This window comes from Rhododendron vialii, chromosome 4a (genome assembly GCF_030253575.1).
Source record: "Rhododendron vialii isolate Sample 1 chromosome 4a, ASM3025357v1".
Lineage (NCBI taxonomy): Eukaryota > Viridiplantae > Streptophyta > Magnoliopsida > Ericales > Ericaceae > Rhododendron > Rhododendron vialii.
The window spans coordinates 2789844-2811219 of record NC_080560.1 but is presented as its reverse complement, the minus strand read 5'-3'; the positions used below and the strand labels follow the sequence as shown (position 1 = coordinate 2811219).

The window sequence follows — 21376 nt, the reverse complement described above, 5'->3', positions numbered from 1 at the left end:
GACCACCAACACCACCACCACCGCAGCAAGAATAACAGCCGCAACAGGAAGAAGATGAACAAGGAAACCATATGTATTAGCGACACAACTGCCAAACCAAAATTTTGGGTGTTCTTACTAAGTATATCAGAGAGTAGGATAATGATGTGATTGCAATGTGCGGCAATATGAAAAGAACACGTACAATTTCAGGAACAAAACGTTGTAGAAACCGTAGATATAGATGATTTTGTCCCAATGATTGAGTATTTCAAGTCAACATCTTGGGTTCACTTGCATGGCCATTTAAGAAAAGCAAACCCATAAGCCGACCGCACTGAACACTGTCACCTGATTGAAGCTTTCCTTAACTAAATGATGTGAGAATAGATTCAAGAACAAAACATCATGGAGAGAAGGCCAATCACAGTGCAATGGAGAACACCGCCCCGCTAAACACCAGATTTGGAAGAGTAATCACATCACACAACTAAAATGCGAAATCCCATATCATAGTTCAGCTTTTGATCTCATATCAGCATAAGAAAAAAGAGAGTAGTAATTAGCTATTTGACCTCACAAGAATACCTAGCTAGTCTTGTTAAACCGTTTTAGCCCCTCATTGTGAACCTAAACCATTATCGTACCTTTCCTTCCTGTAGCCAAATGTTAATTATACAAATTCTCATAAGGAACCATTATCGTACCATTCCCAAAACTTAATCCTCTCCTTTCAGAAAAGAAAATCACCATTCAATATGAAACTAAACAACTACCAAGTTTCATCAACATGTTGTGCCTGAACCCAATGATACAAGTCAAGCAACGAGGCAAAATATTACCACGACTACAAGCCAAGGTTGTGGTTGACGCCATTCAAAAGACGTCCAAGAGCAAAAGGATTGATCAGATGCCAGGAGATGGCTTGCTGCTACTTTTCCGACTGTTTAATCAATTTGGTCTTTCATCTTTTGTATTTAGTCGTGCTTTCAGCTGTTGAGTCTCTCAAAAACATACAAGTATCCCATGTCCTTGGGTGGGTTTTTCGAAACCCCGACTTTCTCATCATTGAAAATTACCCACTGCCCATCTTTGTTGATGTGAGCAACATAGTGACCACAATGGGTAGAGGTACCAATGTGGCTCACTATTCCCATAAGCCTGTAAGCTGCGGAATGACCCAGAAGAAAGGAGGAAAAGAAAAGTATGATTAGATCAAATTTCCTTCCCATAAACCTATAGCATCATTCTAAACCACAATTCCCGACAAAAATTATCCCTAGGCCATTCTATAGTAGACTAAAAATTCATGGGAAGTGAGACTCCATGAATACTAGGAACACATCCATGGCCGGAAAACCATGCAAAGATGGTGTTTGCAGTACTAGTAGTCATAGCAAGGATCAAATTTTTGTTCCCTCATGTTGAATCAGCAGGCATAGAAACACGAACATTTCAGAAATGTTCCATGGACCATAATTATTTTGGAAGCATTTCAAAATAGACAAACACAGAATTGTTTGGAAACATGAATTAGACCATACCTAACACCTAATGACTGATAATCAACATGCAGATTGAATAGATTAATTCACCAATTCACAATAAAAAATGAGCATAAACTTCCGTCGAAAAGAATGAGTAAAAAACCAAAAGTAAATGTCATTATGACATAAAAATTGTCAAGCTAGTAAAAAAAAAAATTAAAGCCATGTTGACAGAACTTTTGTTCTGCAGTTCTGCAATATTTCTGTTTCCCTAAGCTTTTTCTAGGTTCTGTGGTTTTTGTCGGAAACACTGCGATTTCATTTCCCACTAGTGTTCGTTTCGATCAGTTAGGAAATGCAAACCTTTCGGTCAGTTCCATCGAAACGCATGGAGATTTCATTGCACGAGTAGTTGTACTCAAGGGGTGGTGCTAGCGGTAGCAGTAGCAGTACCAGAAGCAGTTAACGTCTCCATGAACAAAGACATTATAAAGGATTACAGGGGACTGACCTCCTCCTCCATCAGGCAGTGGAGAATCAGCAATGGATGTGGTACTTGACGAAACATCCATATCTGATGAACTAGAGACATTAGTGGGGTTGAATATCCAATCTGTTGCTTTCTCAATGTCACCACCCTGTTGAGAATTACGTACGCAAAAGAAACAGTTATAGAAGTTCCAGCAGCCTATGTTACCAAACTGTCGAATGAGATTTTCACAATGAGAATATCCTACCGACGCCTTCAGTGCCTTGCGAGCTACATCTTCTTGAAACCCAAATGAAACCAAAGTATCAACTTTCGATTGATCAACACTTTGAGGCTCTTGGGAGATTGGTGCATCAATGTCTAGCACAAAAGAGTGCATTAGTAGGTTCCATATTCTAAGATGACATCACAAAGCTATGTGGTTTTCGAATTTAACTGCCGTAAAAAAGATCATTTAAACTAAAATACCAGCATCATCCATGTGAGATAGTAACCAATTCATTGCCACTTCCACCCCGGCATTTGAGGTGTTGATAGCAGCTTTTTGACAATGAAGATTGTTAAATCCCATCGACACAAGTTGGGAAACTATATCATCATCAGCTAGAACCTTTGGTTCTGCCATATCCTCAGCAACTGTATAGTATAAAATCAAATAATCAGTAGTTTAAATGCCAGATGAAATGGCCCACAGGATATATGACGTGTCTAATCGACACCTCTAGAGTGAGTAATATCCAAAGAAAGTAAATATCTGTCTTTGTATCGACAACTCTAGAAGGACTTATCTGTCTTTTGCTAATAATTTGCCAAAATATGCATACGTCATACACAATTCCATCAAGAACTTACTAAAGGTATGGAGAACCACTTACCAGGTTCAGGTAACAGCTCCTCCCCAGGTTGGATACCCTTGCTGCGCATGTCACTAATATCTATGGTGTCAGGAACATCTATATAAACATCTAAGAAGACAAACAAAGCAAAGAATGAGATAACTGATTATCAAACCACCTCTAATGTATTTGCTTTGTAAGGAATTAAGCAAAACCATAAAAGAAAATACCAAGTTTTTTGGGCACCCAGCCTGCCTCCATCACAAATTTTCGCATGTGCAGCACGAGATAATCGGGGAATGAAATAAGCCCTGCAGTTCTGTGGTGATAGACAACACAAACGGATTGGAGATAGAACGAAATGGCACTTGAAAAGTTTAGTCATGCTTTTTAACATTCTTATGACATTTTACAAGGTAAGTTAATAGCCGTAACTAGCATTTGAAACCAGGGAGGATTAACTTATAGCAAATGTCAGCTGCTCAGCTTCAGAATGGTCAAAATTAATTAAGACTACAACCACAATAACAGTGGACCCACCATATTCAGAGCCAAATCGACTAGACAGTGATCTGACAATCTCCAACCCGGTATGGGCCAGATTTCCTTCTCAATTTTATGGAAAATAATTTTAGGGAGGACAGTTATTTGTCCCAAAGATCAGGAAGCCTACTTGGTAGCTGTAACTTTAGCTTTCAATTCATTGCTGTAAAAATCATGCACCTCTTCTTCAGCAACAAAGCTCCTTAAGCAGTCGACCAAACGCACCCTTGGGCGTACAATTTCATCAGTAGACCTGCTACAACGAAACATACTGAATCAAGAGAATTCTGAAAACTAATAAATGCATGAAAAAAGTCAAAACGTACTTACACTTCCTTCCCTTGTCTATCTCTTTCGGCCTTGGATTTATGAAAAGCTTCAATCTCATCTGGATTATATCACACATCAGCATCAGAAAGCAAGAATGGAAATCTCAGACAAATAGCAGGTAGAGAAGCTTTACCTTTGTTGGTAGCTAAGTGTAGTGGTATGCTTAGAGAGAGAATATAGTCATGCCTTCTATTGTAAGCAACCTTTCCAGACGGACATAACAGTCGCTCTTCAATACCAAACTTGAAACTTGTTGACGGATCAAATTCAGGCTTGCCGGCATTGACTCGTTCAACTTGGTCAATGAAATGGAGAAAGAATTCTAAGGCATCCTAGACATAAGTTATAGTGTCAATGATGTATTTAAGTAAATAAAATAACAATAACAGCAACTATAGTAGAGAAAACTGGGCCCGTCTTGGAAGGCAACAAAAGGGTAAGTCAGGTGGTTCAGTTATTGGTCAAACCACATTCCCTTAACATTAAGCCTCATTGTTAGAGCTACCCATCATTGTTAGAGCTAGACATCTACAGGCTAATCCAGTAACCCAGTACCAGCTTGCAAGACAACAAGCCGCTAAAAGTAGCTAGCGTCTTGTGAATCTAAGTGACACCTGAGTACCTTGTGATAAATATGTCACAAAGAAATTTATGTTAATGCACTTAAAGATAAGAGCTAATGGTATTTGATATAATCATATAAACAACTGGACAAAAGAAAACGAACAACTTTTAGCAGATAGTCAGTCTTCCACTCATCTATCAAAATGATACATTTAATGGTCATAAAACATACATAATAGCCCCTAACAATAAAAGGGTAAAATAAAAATCCGAAATTAAAAGGGTAAATTTCACTTACCTCCCCTGCGGTTTCTGACAACCACACAAACTCCCCGTCAGGTTTCTGAAATTGCACTAAGCTCTCCTGTCAGAGTTGTTGGGTAACTTCTATTAACAGAAGTTGTGCTTTTAGTTTTTTACCCCTTCACAATTTTCCTCGTAATTCTAGTCTATTTGCAAAAACAAATAACTCAAAACACAAAACTAATGACGAACTAACCATCTTAATTAAAATTTGACCAGTCACCTGTGCTCTATATGGGATCTCAAAAAATAAATTTTCAAAACCTTTTATTTCCATTTTTTCCTTTTCTAGTTCTTTACCAATTTCTTTAATGATTCAATGGACAAGTATAAAATTGGGAACCAGAGAAATAAAAGTTCACTAACAACTAAAAAAATCCACAAAAAAAAGTAAAACTGTTGAAATCTTTTTTTTCATTTCTGTCTTAATGAAAAAAAAAAAAATAGTTTGAGATGCCTTTCTTTTTATTTTGTCTTTGGCTAAAAAAAGTCAATCTACTTACATACAACTTTTAAGGTGGGTTTTTAAAGAATAATGATTGGACATTTTAGGAGACCTTTTTCTTTTTTAAAGTTTATCACAAATTTACAGATCCTACAAATTTCAAAATTTTGATTATTTTATCGGCTTTTTGTTGTCATTAGTGAACTTTTCTAAACTGAGTCAATACTTTTTAATTTTTAGGTTTGTCTTAACAAGGGGAATCGAGAAAATTAAAAAACTACAGGCCAAATTTTACAAACTTGAGAAAAAAGAAAAAATTAATCAAAATAAGCTGGTTTATCAGTTTATTTCATTTATTCTGTCTATAGTTAATTTTGTCAAATCAATTTACATTATTTTACTACTTAGATTCCTCTTATCTAGACAAACCAAGAAAGTAAAAAAAAAAAATGCCAAAACTTATAAAACTTCAAAAAAATCACTTTTGGTTAGCCGAAAATGTCAAACGTGTAATCTTTGTTCGATGAAGAGATATCATGAACTTGTGGTGTTTTAGTTTTATGTTAAGGTAAATAAGTTAGGTATTTGGTTATGTATTTATTGCTTTTTTAGGGGAAAAAACAAAGATGGTATAAAGGGCTAGAGACATGACATAAGGGCTAAGTAGGGAATGAATCTTCACTCTTGGCTGACCTCGCCAATTTCCGTCACCTTTTGTGACAGTTGACTAACGGCTGGGGGTATGTGCAGCCGACATCTAAACCAGAAGGAGGATAGTGCAATTTCAAAAACTTGAGGGAGGTCTCTGCATTTGTCAGAAACCTCAGGGGAGGTCAGTAAAATTTACCCAATTAAAAATCATGGGCGGGAATCATCAGAACTTTTAGGGTAACCCCCTTACTCTTAAGAAAAAACCTAGATTAGGGCATTTCAAATACCTCATCACCCACAACTGGAAAGGGTAAGAGGATGGGGGGGTGTTACACTACGTCTTTTGGTTAGGTTACGTTAGTACAATAACAGTGTTCAACATTGAAGCATTAAACTGGATAGTTAGGTCATCCTCTGCACTAAAAGAAAAGAAACCATATACATTTAGGAAGTAATAAATCAGCTCCGTATGTGTCGAAATAACAAGTAAACAGGACTACAGTCTTATCAAATCGCTTTTGACCTATTTGATACCTGTTGTCTCATTGTAGAAAATTCAGGATGACTAGCAGCAATGACTCCCTTGAACATACGAGGAGGTATGCCATCCTGTTTCTGCAAGTTTGAAGAGTGAACACAACAGCAAAACAAAAGAAAGGGTTAAAAGGCAAAAGAACGAGAAAAGCAAAATGCAAAAATGAAAACTCAGGAGTCAGAACAATTGAACACTGTATATTAACAGCAAAGAAGCAGCTGAAAATTAAAGCAAATAAGCATAAAGATTTATAAGGAATGAACCAATGCCTTGCTGGCCAATGCAAGGATGCATTTGATATCGATACTTCCAAGGAAGGACAAAGAAAATGCCAAGCTAAGTACATAACAGAAACTATGGTTTAAAACTTCAATTCACAAAATCAAATCAACATAAAATTCTAAGATCCAAGCCGAAACAGATTGAAATAAGAAACCGCATATAAAAACAAAAAAGAAGTGATTTTGACATGCCCATAGCAATAAAAGACATAACGTGCTTGAAGTCCAGCTGGAAACTTACAGCAATTGGAGTAGCGTTTGCAACATTTGTTGTATCTTCTTTCTAGATAGCAAACAAAAAAGTACAATGTGAATGAACAAAGCACAGACCAAAAGCTTGAATAGACCCCGTTTTGAAATATGCATACCTCTGGTGCTGGGACTGCGTATTTACCAGATAACAAGCCATGCGCCAGTTTAGCTCTAACATACAAAACAAATGTGTAAGAGAGTTCCTGAATAATGCTAAACTAAACCACATCCCACAATTATTGTGTTCAGCTCGTGACATTCCAATCAGATGCACTGCAACATTAAATATCACAGATGACAAAAAGGGAAAAGCAAGCATAAGACAGAACACATCACCATGCTAGAAAAATTAATGTTTTCCATGCTCTATCACAGAAATTTCTACAAGAAAGAGAGGTATTGAAAAGTGATGACCATCACCACTGCAGTTGATACTGAAAAAGTTTGAATCAATTCCCAATGATACTTGAAATGGAGAACATTTTCTCTATTTTACGCAGAAAAGTAAAAATAACCTCCACTTCGGCTTTTCAAGCAAAAAAAGTGTGTATTTACAAGATAGTATCCAAAGTTTCACACTTTCACTTTAAAAGTTGATTTCAGAATGCAAAAGGTTTTTACAAAATGGTATAGAATGTTCTCAAATCGTAGAAAGCTAGATCAATAACTCAGAACGATATTTTTGAGTGGCTGAATACACTAGTTGGAGCCAACATCAGTACGACTGTTGCACCACATTCCATCAGTCTAGGCCTACCGTCATAAACTGCCCACAAAATTAGCCTCCATGCACCAACATCACTATTAAATTTGGACCACACCCCACTTGACTGGTTTCAACTTCAACACCTCCAGCTAGCATCCAAAAGCAAGTTGCTCTATAGGTAATCACTAATCCATACTATCACAAGATGCAATCAGTACTTGATATGATTAGCAATTACCTTCATTGGTAGTGTAGTAGCTACAATCCCTGAGGTGACATCCCAACAGCCCATTAGAACTGGTCAAAATTTCTTAGTTTAGACTAACAGAACAAAATTCTGGTTCTGAACTTTGTAATATGAGAAGGAAGCGCACCAGCTAGTATGTACCTGCTCAATTCTTCTATCCTATCAAGTTGAATATAAGATAACTTGATTTTGCATTTTAGTTAAATGTCTCATCTGTTTGAGGGTGAAGAGCTTCCTTTCTTGTAAATTATAACAGCATTGGTTTTGAGTTCCTTTTCACAACATTAGAATACCACAATCTAATCCCCAAAAGCATTGTCAATCTAGTTTAAAACACTTCCCTACCTTACTTTAACCTTGACAACCCTAAATAAGATGTTCAGGCCCTCAACTCTAATCCATCATCCACAAGTCCTTCAATGATCAATGATCCCAAACAGAAAACCTAGGTCAGCCTTCAGCATAGCTTGTCGCTAAGCAAACGATCATCATTTAGAATACATAACGATACAGAGAATAGATATGGCTACTGATTCTTGGTCAACATGAGTCCCACGCTCCCACTTCAAACACTTATGGAATCAGAACAGACCATTAAAGCCTCAAGTATCATATTAGAATATGAAAGAAGTATTAAATTGTAACAGTGAACTAATTACTCACAGCTGTGTATTCAGGTCTACAGTTGGATCAGCCGGAGCAGCCTCAAAAGCCTTTTTCAAACTTTGAGTCATGTAGTATCTGATGAAGTAATATAACAGACCACACGATCAAAATAAGAGAATAAAGACCATAACACAAGTAAAAGTATCTCCATGCTGGATTGGCAACTACATCATACAAAATATAGAAGAATGATATACTAACCGTGAGCAAAAGGAACGAGTGGAGAACACAACTTGCATAGTTGCAGCGAGGTAGCAACTAAAATGGAATATGCAGATAAATCAATTAGTAACATTGACAAATATACAAACATAAGTAACATTGTCCCTAGCAGCATTCTAACCTGTTACCCAAATTGACAAGTCCAGTGTAACCAGGTCCAAAAAGTGGTAGTATTTCCTGTCCACTTTCTTGAATTCGGTTCCAGTCAAAATTTGTATTCTGGTCAAGTTCCCTTTCAGCAGTCGTCATTTCAGTCTGAGATTTTTATTACATAATATAAGAAGGAATTACTATTTTTGCAAAAGCAGAAGCATAATTAACATCGAATACGAGTGCATGAACTATTAAGGCTAGGTTATGTGTATCTGAAATAACGGAACGGTGCAAGAGAATGGGTAACAAGTCCACCAAAGAAAACAGAATAGAAAGAAGCCTCTGACCACATGTCACACAGTAGTTATGGTTATAGGAAAAATGCTATATTTGCATAAACATTGGAATCTAGCATCACAAAAGTGCTATTCAGTGTAATATGCGATGGTGAAATCTCTTGAGAATTTTGTGTTGGATTTAAGAAACACAACCGCTTCCAAGTCTTATGATGAGCCAGAGGAGGAAGAATCGTGATTGTCAATCATCTATCGATGTCAGCTAACAGCCTAACACAGTGAGTTGATTGACCTCCACAAATCTTTTTGTTACTACGATGACAACTTTGCATTTTCAAAAGACTCTCTAACAGTTTAAACTCTTCCATGAATCTTCCAAGACCCAAAGGCAAAATCTGTTAATCAACGGAATTCATAATTTTCACAAGGCAGGTTGCCTGGGCAGCTCAGAAACCTCAAGGATGAATTGTGTGTATCCCTCCTGCTGAACGTCAACTTCACAAACTTCACGACATAACAGAACAATCAAGTACATACAAACCCATTTATTCCACCTACTAAAGACTCCCATAAGTACTTAGAAGCAAACCTCACAAACATAAGAAGAGGATTATATTGAGAAGTGTTTGAGATCTGCATGGTCACTCTAAATAAGCATGCATTTACAAACAGAGATGTCTTCTCACTTTATGACTTCATTCAGATGTTCGCTCATGCGGTAATCTTATCAAATCAACAGTATGCCAAGTAGAACTAAATCAAGGAGAGTCCATTTTTATATGCACATAAATGGTGAAACTCAAATGTTATGGTAACAGAGGATAAAAAAATGTTTTGGTAACAAGCTAAGGTAGAAGATGAAATTCTAGAAAGCTATATCAGATTATCCTTAATCCTTCCTGGGCATACCGTCACATGGATTATGGATACATATTAAAGGTTATGTTTCCCATCCGTGCAATAGCAAAATTGAACTTTCAAAAGCATTAGAATAAACAGGAAGCAATAGATATAACTAACCTTTTGGAGGGAGGAAAAATCAATACCAAAAAATGCCAGATGCTGGGCAAGAAGTGGATCCAAAACACTTTCATCCTCCGGGTAAGAAAAAACATCTGAGCTGCCACAATTGTTAGCTCACCATTACTTCAACTAGATCATATAATCAGATAGTACAAACGAAATCCAAGAACCAATTGCACTCTCAAGAGAGAAATAGATGATCTAATTCAGCGCTTTCCCAAATCCAGCATGCAAGATAATCCTTTTTCCTTTCTACTCTTGCCTCCAGTCTGTAGACAGTTTTGAGATCCAATTTCTGTATGACTCTAAAAAGTAGAATCGTACACTACTAAAGATTCTAATACTGACTTCACATTCTAGACTAAATAACTCCCCACATCTCTGTTGCCATCCTATAACATTGGAACAATGTATCTCTACTCAGAACAACTCCCTAAACTTCATCGGCAAACACCAAGTCTATTTCACATGATCACTAGTATGCAGAAAAAGAGAGCTTCTGCAATAAAACTTTCACAAAAAAATGAAGTGACTAATTTAATTTCTAGTACTTCAAAACAAAAGACACATCAATGTGTAGTATAATTCAAACAAAATGCCACCACTGTATCTTTTATTTATCCACCATTTCCCTTTCTTAAATAGATGCAAAATAATAAACATTTCCTACTTCCTAGCAAGTCAAAAAACTCTTCTCGCGGTCTTTGATTTCAAAAGTTGTTTTTTTCCTCTCTATTTTGCCAATATGACACTTTCAGTCTGAATTTCCCCAAAGACAAGCCATCAAACTAAGTGAAGGTATCTAGGCACTATACCATCTGCACGTAGAAGTAAAACCCCTTGATTTTCCATTAAGTCGTGTTCCCGTGGCAAAATCGGGACACGATATAAGCACGAGAACATTATCTTCATTGTACCGAGTCTCTTGATGTGCAAATTTACAGCTCTCGTGTTCTTTTGCATATCAATTATCATGATTCAACAGCTTATCTCAAGCCGTTATTCTTATATACATCATGATTCCTTGGCACAGAGTATTCAACAAACTCAAAACAAATCACTTTTGGAGAACACCTCCTCTTCCAATAATAGCATCAGACTACTGATTCTTTTCAAATAACTACAGCAGTACAGCACCAATTTTACTACCAACAATTAGGAGATTCTGTTTATCTTCCGTTCTCCGATCGTCAGTCCAAAAAACAATGCCCTATGACAGGTACATAATTGTGAAAGAACCCACGACTTCTGGAAATCAATGTCCACGCACGCAATAAGAGAGAACTACGATTGAAGGGAACTTTTAAGACTCAAACATGAAACGAACACGTTTGCATTACCTGCTGCATCTAGATCAGCAGTTATTGTCCCAAGCTTTACAGCAACAGGGTAGCCTGTTTCCTTGAAGTGTTCAATGGCGTGGTTGTTACCACCACTGCCATCCCAATTTCGCCTACCACAAAGGATCATTCCATCAGTCAAATTTAACCAGAGATTTTCAGTCTTGTTGCACTTGGCACATTTCCACCCGGAGGGTTGAATAATAACTCCATTGTCAAGCTGCTGCAGATTCAAGGCGTATTCACTGACATGTTTCTTATCAGCAGTCCATGATGCAACCTGCTCCTTCCGCTCAGCCCCCTCAGCCATTAAAATAGCATCAACTGCCAACCTTACCTGCCAATTCAAATAAAAATAACGGACAAAATTGGGCACAAATCCCTTTATTGAGATTATTGCTTTCTTCTAGAACCGAAATCAGAAGAAAAAAGTGAACAATAATGTAAAAAAATAGTTCAATACACAATAAGCGTAACCAAAAAGTACCTTCTCTGGCAACTCAACGGAAGGAAATGGAAGAGTAACATAATCTGGTAATATGACTATGTTCTTTGTTTCTTCATATTCAGGTTCATTGTTGTCAAACCCTCCATCAACACCTGCAAATGAGACAATAGTAAAAGCAAGTCATTTCCACGTCAACAAATGCCAAAATTTACACAAAACAAAAACATTTATGAACAAGAACTGCAACTTCAAAAAGAAAAAATAATAAGACATTGAAGAAGAAACTGTATGACTATACAAAAACAACATATTCTCCGCAACAGGCTTCTCAAAAGAGCTAAACATCTCTCAGGCACCTAATAGCCATAGACCACCAGTTCCCTCACTTCATTTTCAATGCTTTCTACTGCTGGAACCCACAGAATATCGTACGCCACTTGCCCATGGGAACAAATTTTGCACAACTAGTTCATAATTTACATGTCTCCACCACCAAACTCTTTATTATTATTTTTTTGAACAACAAAAAAAATTCATTAACCTTTGAAATTCTTAAAAAGACTAATAGGACAAGGAGAAGGGCATCGTATTCCTAACAAAGCTAAGAACAATCATTTGCCCAGTCCAAGATCCAAACCCTCAATTGGCAAGGAGCCAAAGACACGCCAAGGGACTAAGCCCAAACCTAAAGGGCCAAAGCCCAAACACCAAAGGGGTCAAGCCCAAACCCTAAGAAAACAAAACCCTAATCCTAACCAACAACTGCTGCCGCCACCAGAGCAGAGCCACTGCCACCGCCGCCCCACGGACGCCAACCAAAGCAACCACCTGCACGCCGACCACACCACCCCCATCCGCCAGGAAACCAGCATGTTGAGCAGCAGCAAAAAGGGCAGCGGAAAAAAAGAGCGATGCCGCCGACATCCAAGAAACGAGCAGCCCCACCACCGCCGACCCATCGCCACAGTCCGAGAACCAATAGGAACCCAAGAAGCGCCAACAAAACCTGCAAGAAAAACTTCCAGCAAACAGAGGTAGGATCTAAGATCCAACAACGGCAACAACGATATCTAGTACCAAATGTTTCCCTTTTCTCTCTTGCAAATGATATCTAGTTCTTGGGGAAATAACCACCAATAAAGTTCCCTCCCTCATACGTGAAGATTACCAAATATCACCTGCAAAATGGAATGCCTGCAAAGGGGAGATGAATCAGCTGATAGAATGTGAGTTGTTATATTCTCCACCTATTCATTAGAGCTCCTATACTCCATTGCATGAGCTTCTAGAACTAATCATACTCTCATCAATGCAATGGCCATCTACATGTCTTTGGCAGAATTGCGAATGAAAAACTCCACAACACACCGCGGTGGATGAACACTTGAAAGAATTCATATAGTGATTCAATAATTATCGCAGTACTTAAAGAACATGATACTCCCTCCATCCCATTTTGCTTGCTCACATTTCCTTTTTGGGCTGTCCCAAATTGTTTGCAATTTTCCATAATTGGAAACCACCGAAAGGGCAAAGTTTCAATTCTAACACAACTATTAATGTAATTGTGTTGTTCTAAAGGGTATTTTTTGGAAATCTATACACTTTTCAACCCAAAGCCTTTGAGTCAATAAAATGGGAGAATTCCCGTAATGAGCAAACAAATTGGGATGGAGGGAGTAATAGATAAATCAACAGTCAAATCCTGAATTGATACCAGCACATATTTATGCCACACAAGCGTCTACCATGTTAACTGAGTTACCTATAGCCAAAAGTGTCGGTTTCTTCAAAGGCCTGTCTTCACAAACCAGCTTTCTTGTCTGTCTTATGTGCAAATAAACCGGATTCCCAGTCTTTTCAAAATTCCAACCCACACAATCCTTCCCAAAGGCAAGAAATGTGTTCATGTCAATATATAGCCCACCTTCAGACTTCTGAAAGATGCACAAATACATCATCATCAAAAAACATGTAGTTTCAATGTAAAGAAAGTGACCCTCATTTCAGTTGCCAAACAAAAAATTAAAAATCAATAGGAAAAGTAAGCTTCGTGTTCACTCTCACTTTTAAGAACCTCATCTTTGTAAAAATTAGCAAAAACATGCCAATTAAAATAGTCACATCAATGAAACAATAGTACCTTACGTTCCTTACGAATTCAAAAACATGGACATGTAGCAAACTTATGCATATACCAAAGCCGACTAGTTTTAACACACACGCATACAAACTCCATCTCATAAGTTGGCTCTCTTTGTTGATTGATAAAGCCGACAAGTTTTAATACACACGCACACAAACTTCATATCATAAGTCGGCTCTCTTTGTTGATTGATAAAGCCCACTAGCTTTAACGAGGTGCAATGCAATTACTAAAAACAGACTAAGTGAAAGTATTTTCGAATTTATTCACCTCACGTCAGTGTTCTAAAACAAGGAATTAATCGTTGGCAGCGCCTATCCGATTAGGTCGGACTAACGATTAATCACCGATTACTAATTAATATGCGTTGATTAATCCGATTAATCGCTCGAAGGTGGCTGACCGCCCGACTAGTGCCGAGCGACTTTTAGAACATTGCCTCGCGTTCACGGTGATAAAAATATGTAAATGGTCAATGTAAAGTCTCTTCATTTCAAAAAATTAAAATTAAAAAATCTCAGCAGCCAGACAAGTGAAAATTTCGCAAGATGTAAACAAAAATCACAAATAGACTTGCTAGAATATCCAAAGCAATGCACCTCCTCAGTTTAAAAACTGATATGCATGGAATAATAGAACCTAAGTTGATACAGCAAATTTAGATACATATACACGCACAATAGTGAAAAATCACATCATAGCTCGGCTCTATGTGACGACCTTAGTCGCATAATCCATCAAACTGTCTTGCTCTTCCGCTCTCAATCCTCACACTGTGCAATCCTCACTCTCACGGATTTCAATTGTTTGGCATGAGTTTTAAAGATGCTTATAAGCTCGCGCACCCGCACGAGAATTATGTGACTTGGTGTTGACTAATAAGGCCAACTACCTTCAACGAGGCACTTCGCATGTTATATAAGTATTCATTTTTTCATACAGTCAAGTGTTCGCAGACTAAGTTCGTGAATTTTATTTTATTTTTTACAAACTCTCTAAGAAACCAGACAGAAGATAATTTCACGAGAAGTAGCGAAAGGTAGAGCGAATACCGGCGTATCGAAGGAAATGCAGCACTCGTGTTTGTAGATGCGGTTAGTCGGCTCTGGGATTCGAACTCGAGCGAGGTTCGCTCGCAGCAGGTCCATGCTTGAGTTGAAAATCCGCTCTGTGCAAATCGAAGGATAGAGAGAAAGAGAGAGGATGGAGTGAGGAGTGAGGGAATCGGATCGATGAATAATGGGGGGAAACTTCTGTGCTTTGCTCCAAGGTTGAGCAAGCGACTTTGCGCCGAAAGAGTGGAAGGAAAGTCTTTCTATAGAGCACGTCAAATAAAAGCCCTTTCGGAGTCCTCAGTCCAGTGCTTTACGGTCGCTTGGGGAAGGGTTTTATAAAATGGGAACGAGAGATACTTCCTTAGGAAATGAATTGCAATTGTATTTTAAAGGGTAAACTATAGTTAACTCCCTCTAACTAAGCCTCGCATGCACTTTGCCCCTTCTAACTTTTTTTTTTGCACTCAACCCTTTTTAACTAACTGAAAATCAAACGGTCATAACTTCAAACGGTCATAACTTCTTCGTCTGAAATCGAAAATATGCAAATTATATATCGATTTTGAGGTCTTGAAGTCAGTTTTCCAATGACACCAAAATCACATCACGATTCAAAGCACACAGAAAGTTATGATCAAAAACGGTCTTTCTGTCTACCAACTCTTACTTTTTTGATCATAACTTTCTGTGTCCTTTGAATCGTGATGTGATTTTGGTGTCATTAGAAAGCTGATTTCAAGACCTCGAAATCGATATATAATTTGCATGTTTTCGATTTCGGACGAAGAAGTTATGACCGTTTGAAATTATGACTGTTTGATTTTTAGTTAGTTAGAGGGGGTTGAGTGCCAAAAAAAAAGTTAGAGGGGGTAAAGTGCACACAAGGCTTAGTTAGAGGAGGTTAACTATAGTTTACCCTATTTCAAACGATATGAATGTTAATGAAAGCGATTGTGATTTGCTCCGTAAAACCATATTTACAAAACTCTTTGTGAATAAGATTTTCTCTTTAAAAACAGAGTTTTCGAAAAAATATAATAAAAAAAATGGTTTTTCTTGGTTTTTTATAGCAAGTTCGAGGAAAAAAAAAAGAGAATTAATGCACCCACAACTCGCTCATGCTCATTCAATTCTGCCTCTCATCTCTAGTATGCGTCGGATCCAATCTAAACTCACTCTCTCTCTCTCTCTCTCTCTCTCTCTCTCTCTCTCGTAGACCTCCTTAAGCCTCCAAAATCAATCATCGATTAGTATCTAACCAATCGTACGCAGTCATATAACACTTCAATACTCAAGTCAGTCCCAGCTCAAAAGAGGAGGAGTACACAACTTCTTTCACATCGTAGTATGGGCTTATTAATTTCTACCTTATGAAGAGAGACTATAGTTGGACTCTTAGTAAGCTTGTGTTCAATATATAGTTGATGACAATCACCTGCATCCACCTTTGTGAATGACATTCGTCGTTTGTCACGCGAACAAGCTCCACATCATCTAGCCATGTCACTTGGTATTCACATGGAGCCATGCTAGCTATTGTGATCACCTTGTGTTGGGCCAATGGCATCCCGCCCCAATCGCATGGTCTTACACCACTATTTCATGGGTTAAATATCGCACCAATAGCATCCCGCCCCAGTCACATGGTCTTACACCGCCATTCCACGGGCTAGATGTCGACCCAATCGTTCCTCGGTCTGACACATGCGCCAAGCCTGTTCGTAGCTCAAACCCATCTCCGATTCGGCCACTTCCTAAATACATATATACTATTTTTTAAAATATTTTTCAAAGTAATCTATGTATAATATATATTGCTATAGAATATTTATTTAAAAATATGTGAATTTTTAAAAAATAAATAACTAATTAGTCTTACATTCGGCGGCGAAATAGAAATTTCAATATCCTAACTAAAAGGTGCTCATTGAAGACGAAATCCAATTATCCTCGTTGAAAGGTACCGAATTTCGTCGCCATTGTTCTAGGGACAGTTCAACACGTGGCTTGGCTACAATTACTCGATGTGCTTTATGCTGATGCGATTCAAAGTCCATCCCATTAAAGTTGCACTAATGATATACGTACCGACCATTTGTAGGAAAACCGTATCGACTGATCGAGCCGGGCCTTTTCCGGCCACCGGACGGCCGATCCGAGCCGTCCAAAAAAATTTTAAAAAAAAACCGAGGGGCCCGCATAGGAATCAACGGCATCCGATATGTGTATGGTGCTTGATCTAAATACCCTTTTTCATGTATATGTATACACGTATACATATACATGAAAAAGGGTATTTAGATCAAGTACCATACACACATCGGATGCCGTTGATTCCTATGCGGGCCCCTTGGTTTTTAAAAAAATTTTTTTTGGACGGCTCGGATCGGGCGTCCAGTGGCCAGAGAAGGCCCGGCGCGGTCGGTCAGTTCGGTTTCCCTGCACATCTGTCGGTACACATAGCATGACTCTTAAAGTTGAGTGCACCGTAGTTGTGACTTGTGAGAGATTCGTACCATAAATATCCTAGTATTAGGCTCCGTTCTAGAAACTTTCTTAAAAAATAAGCACCTTATTTCATATTTTTAAATTCAAAAATAATGTAAATGAAAAATAATTTTTTAATTTTTTTGTATCATATAAAAGATTTCGATGAGATCTTTCAAACAAAATCTATATTGTATATTTTTAGATTTTAATAAGCCCATAACTTTTTAGCATGAAAATTGTCTTCTTAAAAAATAAGATATTTTTCTTCGTCCTGGAACGGGGCCAATAAACAATGCTAACATTCTGTTTCATTTAAAACGAGTTTGTTCTGTTTTCCCAAGTCTTTTGCGGCCTCGTTAGTTTTGGAATTTTGGATTTATAAGTAATGAATATAGAGAGAAATAAATGTGATAATTGAAAATAAGGATAATAATTGGGAAGAGATAAAGAAAAAATGAAATATTAATTTTAAAAAATAAAATAATGATAAAAATTCAAAACTCCTAAAATGAATGGAGTCAAGACGCATTTGATTTTCTCCCTATTATAAAAACTCTCACGTGTTTCTAAAACACATGAAACCCAACATTTACTTGTAGATGGTGTAAGCACAAAAGATGAATAAAATTTTGACTAATTTGAATTTAAAAAATTCGTTTTGTATGAATTTGGGATTACGTAATTGATTGGCCATAAATAAATGGACAGGTAGATAGGAAATTGTTTTTTTTTTTTTACAAAAGAGTAATTAATTTACAATCCCAACTTGGGATTGTGGCCTGATTACTGGATATCCTTTATGAGGAAAAACTTAATGGAGGGTTCTATGAATAGTTTTTTACGGATGTAAATCGCAATCATTCAAAAATGTTTTAAATGGTCCGAATGTTAATAAATTCTTTTTGAAAAATAGTTTTTATTTAACTTCGGATCGAATAAAACCGAAACGAACCGCCGAGATTACGCGGCTCTATGAACAACCTAATTAATGCGGTTATGTGAATAAGTCTACCTCATCCTATTTATAGTCGGACAACTCACTGTAAGACACTACTACTACAGTTGGCATTAGAGTTGCAGAGCCGCCCCCTGAATCCCTGATTGCGAAACGCCACCAGCACCACGCACGAACGCGTCCCTTCGATATCTCATATCGGTCTCACAAATACACTTAACTCGCTCTCGCTCTCGCTCTCGCTTGTTATTTTGTAACAATGGCCTCCGTGAAGAACAGAGTGAGGAATAAGTTGTTCAAGTGTTTTAGACCGGCCGCTATAGACGATGATTCAACCAAACCTGGCGCCACGGACGGGTCGGGGAATTTGGTCTTTACGAGCATCTCCGGTAAAGGCAAATCGAGGAAGATTTCGAATTCGCTTTCGGGAGAGAAAGGAAAGGTTTATTCGGAGGGAGGCGATGCCGGCGGCGGCGACCGGGGCAACAAGGAGGGGTCTCACCGGAGCTTTTCTGCAGCAGTCAAAGCCGTCTTGTTTGATGCCTCGTTGGTTAGTTTGAAATTTGAATTCTCTAATATAGTGGCTTGTCCGATTTTTTTGGATTCGTAACGGTTTTGATTTATTCGACTCTGTTGTGGCTGTGTTTGACATGTCCAAATTATCTTCTTTTCTTTTCAAAGAAGAAAAGTACCGAAACAGCAAAAAGTGAAAGAAAGAAAGAACCGAGACATCATTTATAGACAATGTTAACGCCACAGATTGGATGATCACCTGGAGCTCCATAGCCGAGTTCCTGCAAAACAAGCCCGGTGACTGGGGAGGTTAACCGGTCGTGGATCCTCCGTTGATTAAGTTAGAAGTGGCGAAGATAAGTTAAATGCTCTGTATGGAAATGAAACAGAGTGCGTACCTGTGGGTATCGAGCCTAGTCTAACGCATGCTGTTTTTTTTATCCTTTTTTTTTTTTTTTTTTGGGGGGGGGGGGGGGGGGGGGGGGGGTGTGTTGTGGATTTCATTGCCACATTCAAATTCCATAGATCCGGCTTATTCTAGTATTATTCTTCAAATTTTTTCATAGTGTGACAACTGAAAAAGGATACCAAAATTCTTGAAATCAAGACCAGTTTGATATATCTCGATGGCTCAAGTGTATGTAGCTTCTCTCTGATTACTATTTGTACTTTTCTAATTACCATTTTAACTTTTATGAACAGACGAAGAAGACTCCTCGTAATAGAAAAGCTCGACAAATTTCAAATTCGTCAAACATCAACATGTCCTCGGAGATTAGCCAGAAGGTTTCAAAATCATCCCATGATCACGAAAAGCCTTCAAAGAGGGACTCTTCAGCGGCGGGCGATTGGAAAACGAACTACAATTATTGGTCTTCTTCGCTGGACTCTTCGTTTCCTACAACTTATTCAACTGATCATTCGTTGTCTTCCTCTCGTGTTTCCTCCCTCGCTTTGGACTCTACACCTTGGTTAGAACACAAGGAATCGTTTCGAGCGGGTTCAGCAGGATCAAAACGAATTGATAGATTCATATCAACAGATGATGTTAGGGAGTATCGTCGTGTTGATATTGGATTGTGTATGTTTCTTGTTTCTTTTTCAGTCTTGATCTTTTGGGGGAGAGAGTATGCGCAATATGCTGCACTTCGATGCTGTTTGTTACTATTCGATGGCCCCGATAAACGGATTGATTCAGCTCGATGCCGCATTGAGTTGCCGGAGATAGGCTCGGAAGAGCACAAGAAGAAAGTCATAATGGAAGGGCTGCTTGAAAGAAATCACAGTCGATTATTGTAACAAATTAGAGTGAACGATTTTTTTGTTTTGTTTTTTGGATTGGCAATATATTAGGTCATATTTTAGGATTTTTTTGGCCGAGGGGGATTGATTCCCTTTTACAAATCTCTAGTGTATCTACACATTTTTTTCTTGTTACAAAAAATATAGAGTTGTGACAAATTTTTCTTGTTTGTTGTGCTATTTGTTTAGTAGCGGTGAGGTAAATGCCTTGCACATCTAACATTGTTATTGATATTGTTGCATAAGGGGGTGTTCGGACAAATAAGTCAAAGTGGCTTATTTTTTGTCCTTATTCAAATTTTTTTCGTATCACTTGGCTTATTCTCATTTTTTTGTCCTCATTTTTTTGGAGATTATTATATCACTTGGCTTATTGGCTTATTTTTGTTTTTATGTGGGTTTATTAGGCTTATTTTTTTGCGGAAAAGCAATGGCTTTTTTAGAAGAACAAGCCCTAAGTAGGTGCGATTTGCGTAAGTTGGAAAAATGTGTTCTTTATTGATTGATGGCACCGGGATTTTGGATGGTCGATTTTTTTAAGAAATAATTTCAATAAAATTGGAAATTATTCTGCTCTACTGGATAGATACTACAAAGCAAGAATGAAATATACTTTTAATACATCTATGAGTTTATTAATTAAAAAGCACTATATTTTCTTTGGGTCTCTAGATGCAACTTTTCTCTCCGCGTACAGTCCTTCCAATAAATTCTCTCTCCAATTATAAATTTTCTTTTCTTTATCTATTTTTCTCAACTTATTACCTCAAAAACTTCTTTCTAAAACCCAAACTAAGCAAACCGTATACCTTTAGTCACACAAAAACAACTCTTCTAGTCCCCTATTTATCCCTACCTCCGGACATGCACTTTTCATCAAAGCCTCCAATCACCATAAATTTTCATGAGTAAGGTTGTAAAAGTACTACTATTCAGCAATCAGCATGTCAAGATAACATTATTTCATTTTAGCCTACCCACAAAATATTATTTTATTTTTTTAAAATACAACTAGCTAACCAATTTCGATAAAATAGTGTCACATTAGCATGTTTTGTACTATAATATCGTGTACATTATTGTATTTTTAAACTTTCAGTATCGGATGGGTACCACGTGGTCGTGCTTATGTGGTATTTGAACAATCTATTTGGGCTGTTCAAAAGTGTGTTAGATGG

General features: G+C 37.7%; 2 protein-coding genes across 3 annotated transcripts; one reads left to right on the top strand and one right to left on the bottom strand.

Moving 5' to 3' along the window:
* Window positions 1–443: 443 nt before the first annotated feature.
* Window positions 444–15264, bottom strand: LOC131322604 (ubiquitin carboxyl-terminal hydrolase 14-like). Of its 2 annotated transcripts, none has more exons than XM_058353977.1 (20): window positions 14936–15264; window positions 13503–13674; window positions 11777–11889; window positions 11290–11626; window positions 9947–10041; window positions 8659–8792; window positions 8517–8573; window positions 8313–8390; window positions 6813–6867; window positions 6686–6727; window positions 6163–6243; window positions 3799–3997; window positions 3666–3723; window positions 3466–3591; window positions 3023–3111; window positions 2832–2921; window positions 2425–2592; window positions 2204–2316; window positions 1978–2104; window positions 444–1147 (listed from the first exon to the last, which is right to left on the bottom strand). In XM_058353977.1, the coding sequence occupies exons 1-20, from the start codon at window positions 15029–15031 to the stop codon at window positions 969–971; spliced, it is 2409 nt and encodes an 802-aa protein (XP_058209960.1). In that variant the 5' UTR covers window positions 15032–15264; the 3' UTR covers window positions 444–968. The 2 variants fall into 2 exon arrangements, with proteins under 2 accessions (XP_058209960.1, XP_058209961.1); XM_058353978.1 differs by having other exon boundaries at window positions 3466–3588; window positions 14936–15263.
* A 3236-nt stretch (window positions 15265–18500) lies between these two features.
* Window positions 18501–20271, top strand: LOC131322780 (uncharacterized). The gene is made up of 2 exons (XM_058354238.1): window positions 18501–18933; window positions 19599–20271. Exons 1-2 carry the CDS (start codon window positions 18643–18645, stop codon window positions 20193–20195), a joined length of 888 nt encoding a protein of 295 aa, XP_058210221.1. The 5' UTR covers window positions 18501–18642; the 3' UTR covers window positions 20196–20271.
* The last annotated feature ends 1105 nt before the right edge of the window (window positions 20272–21376 follow it).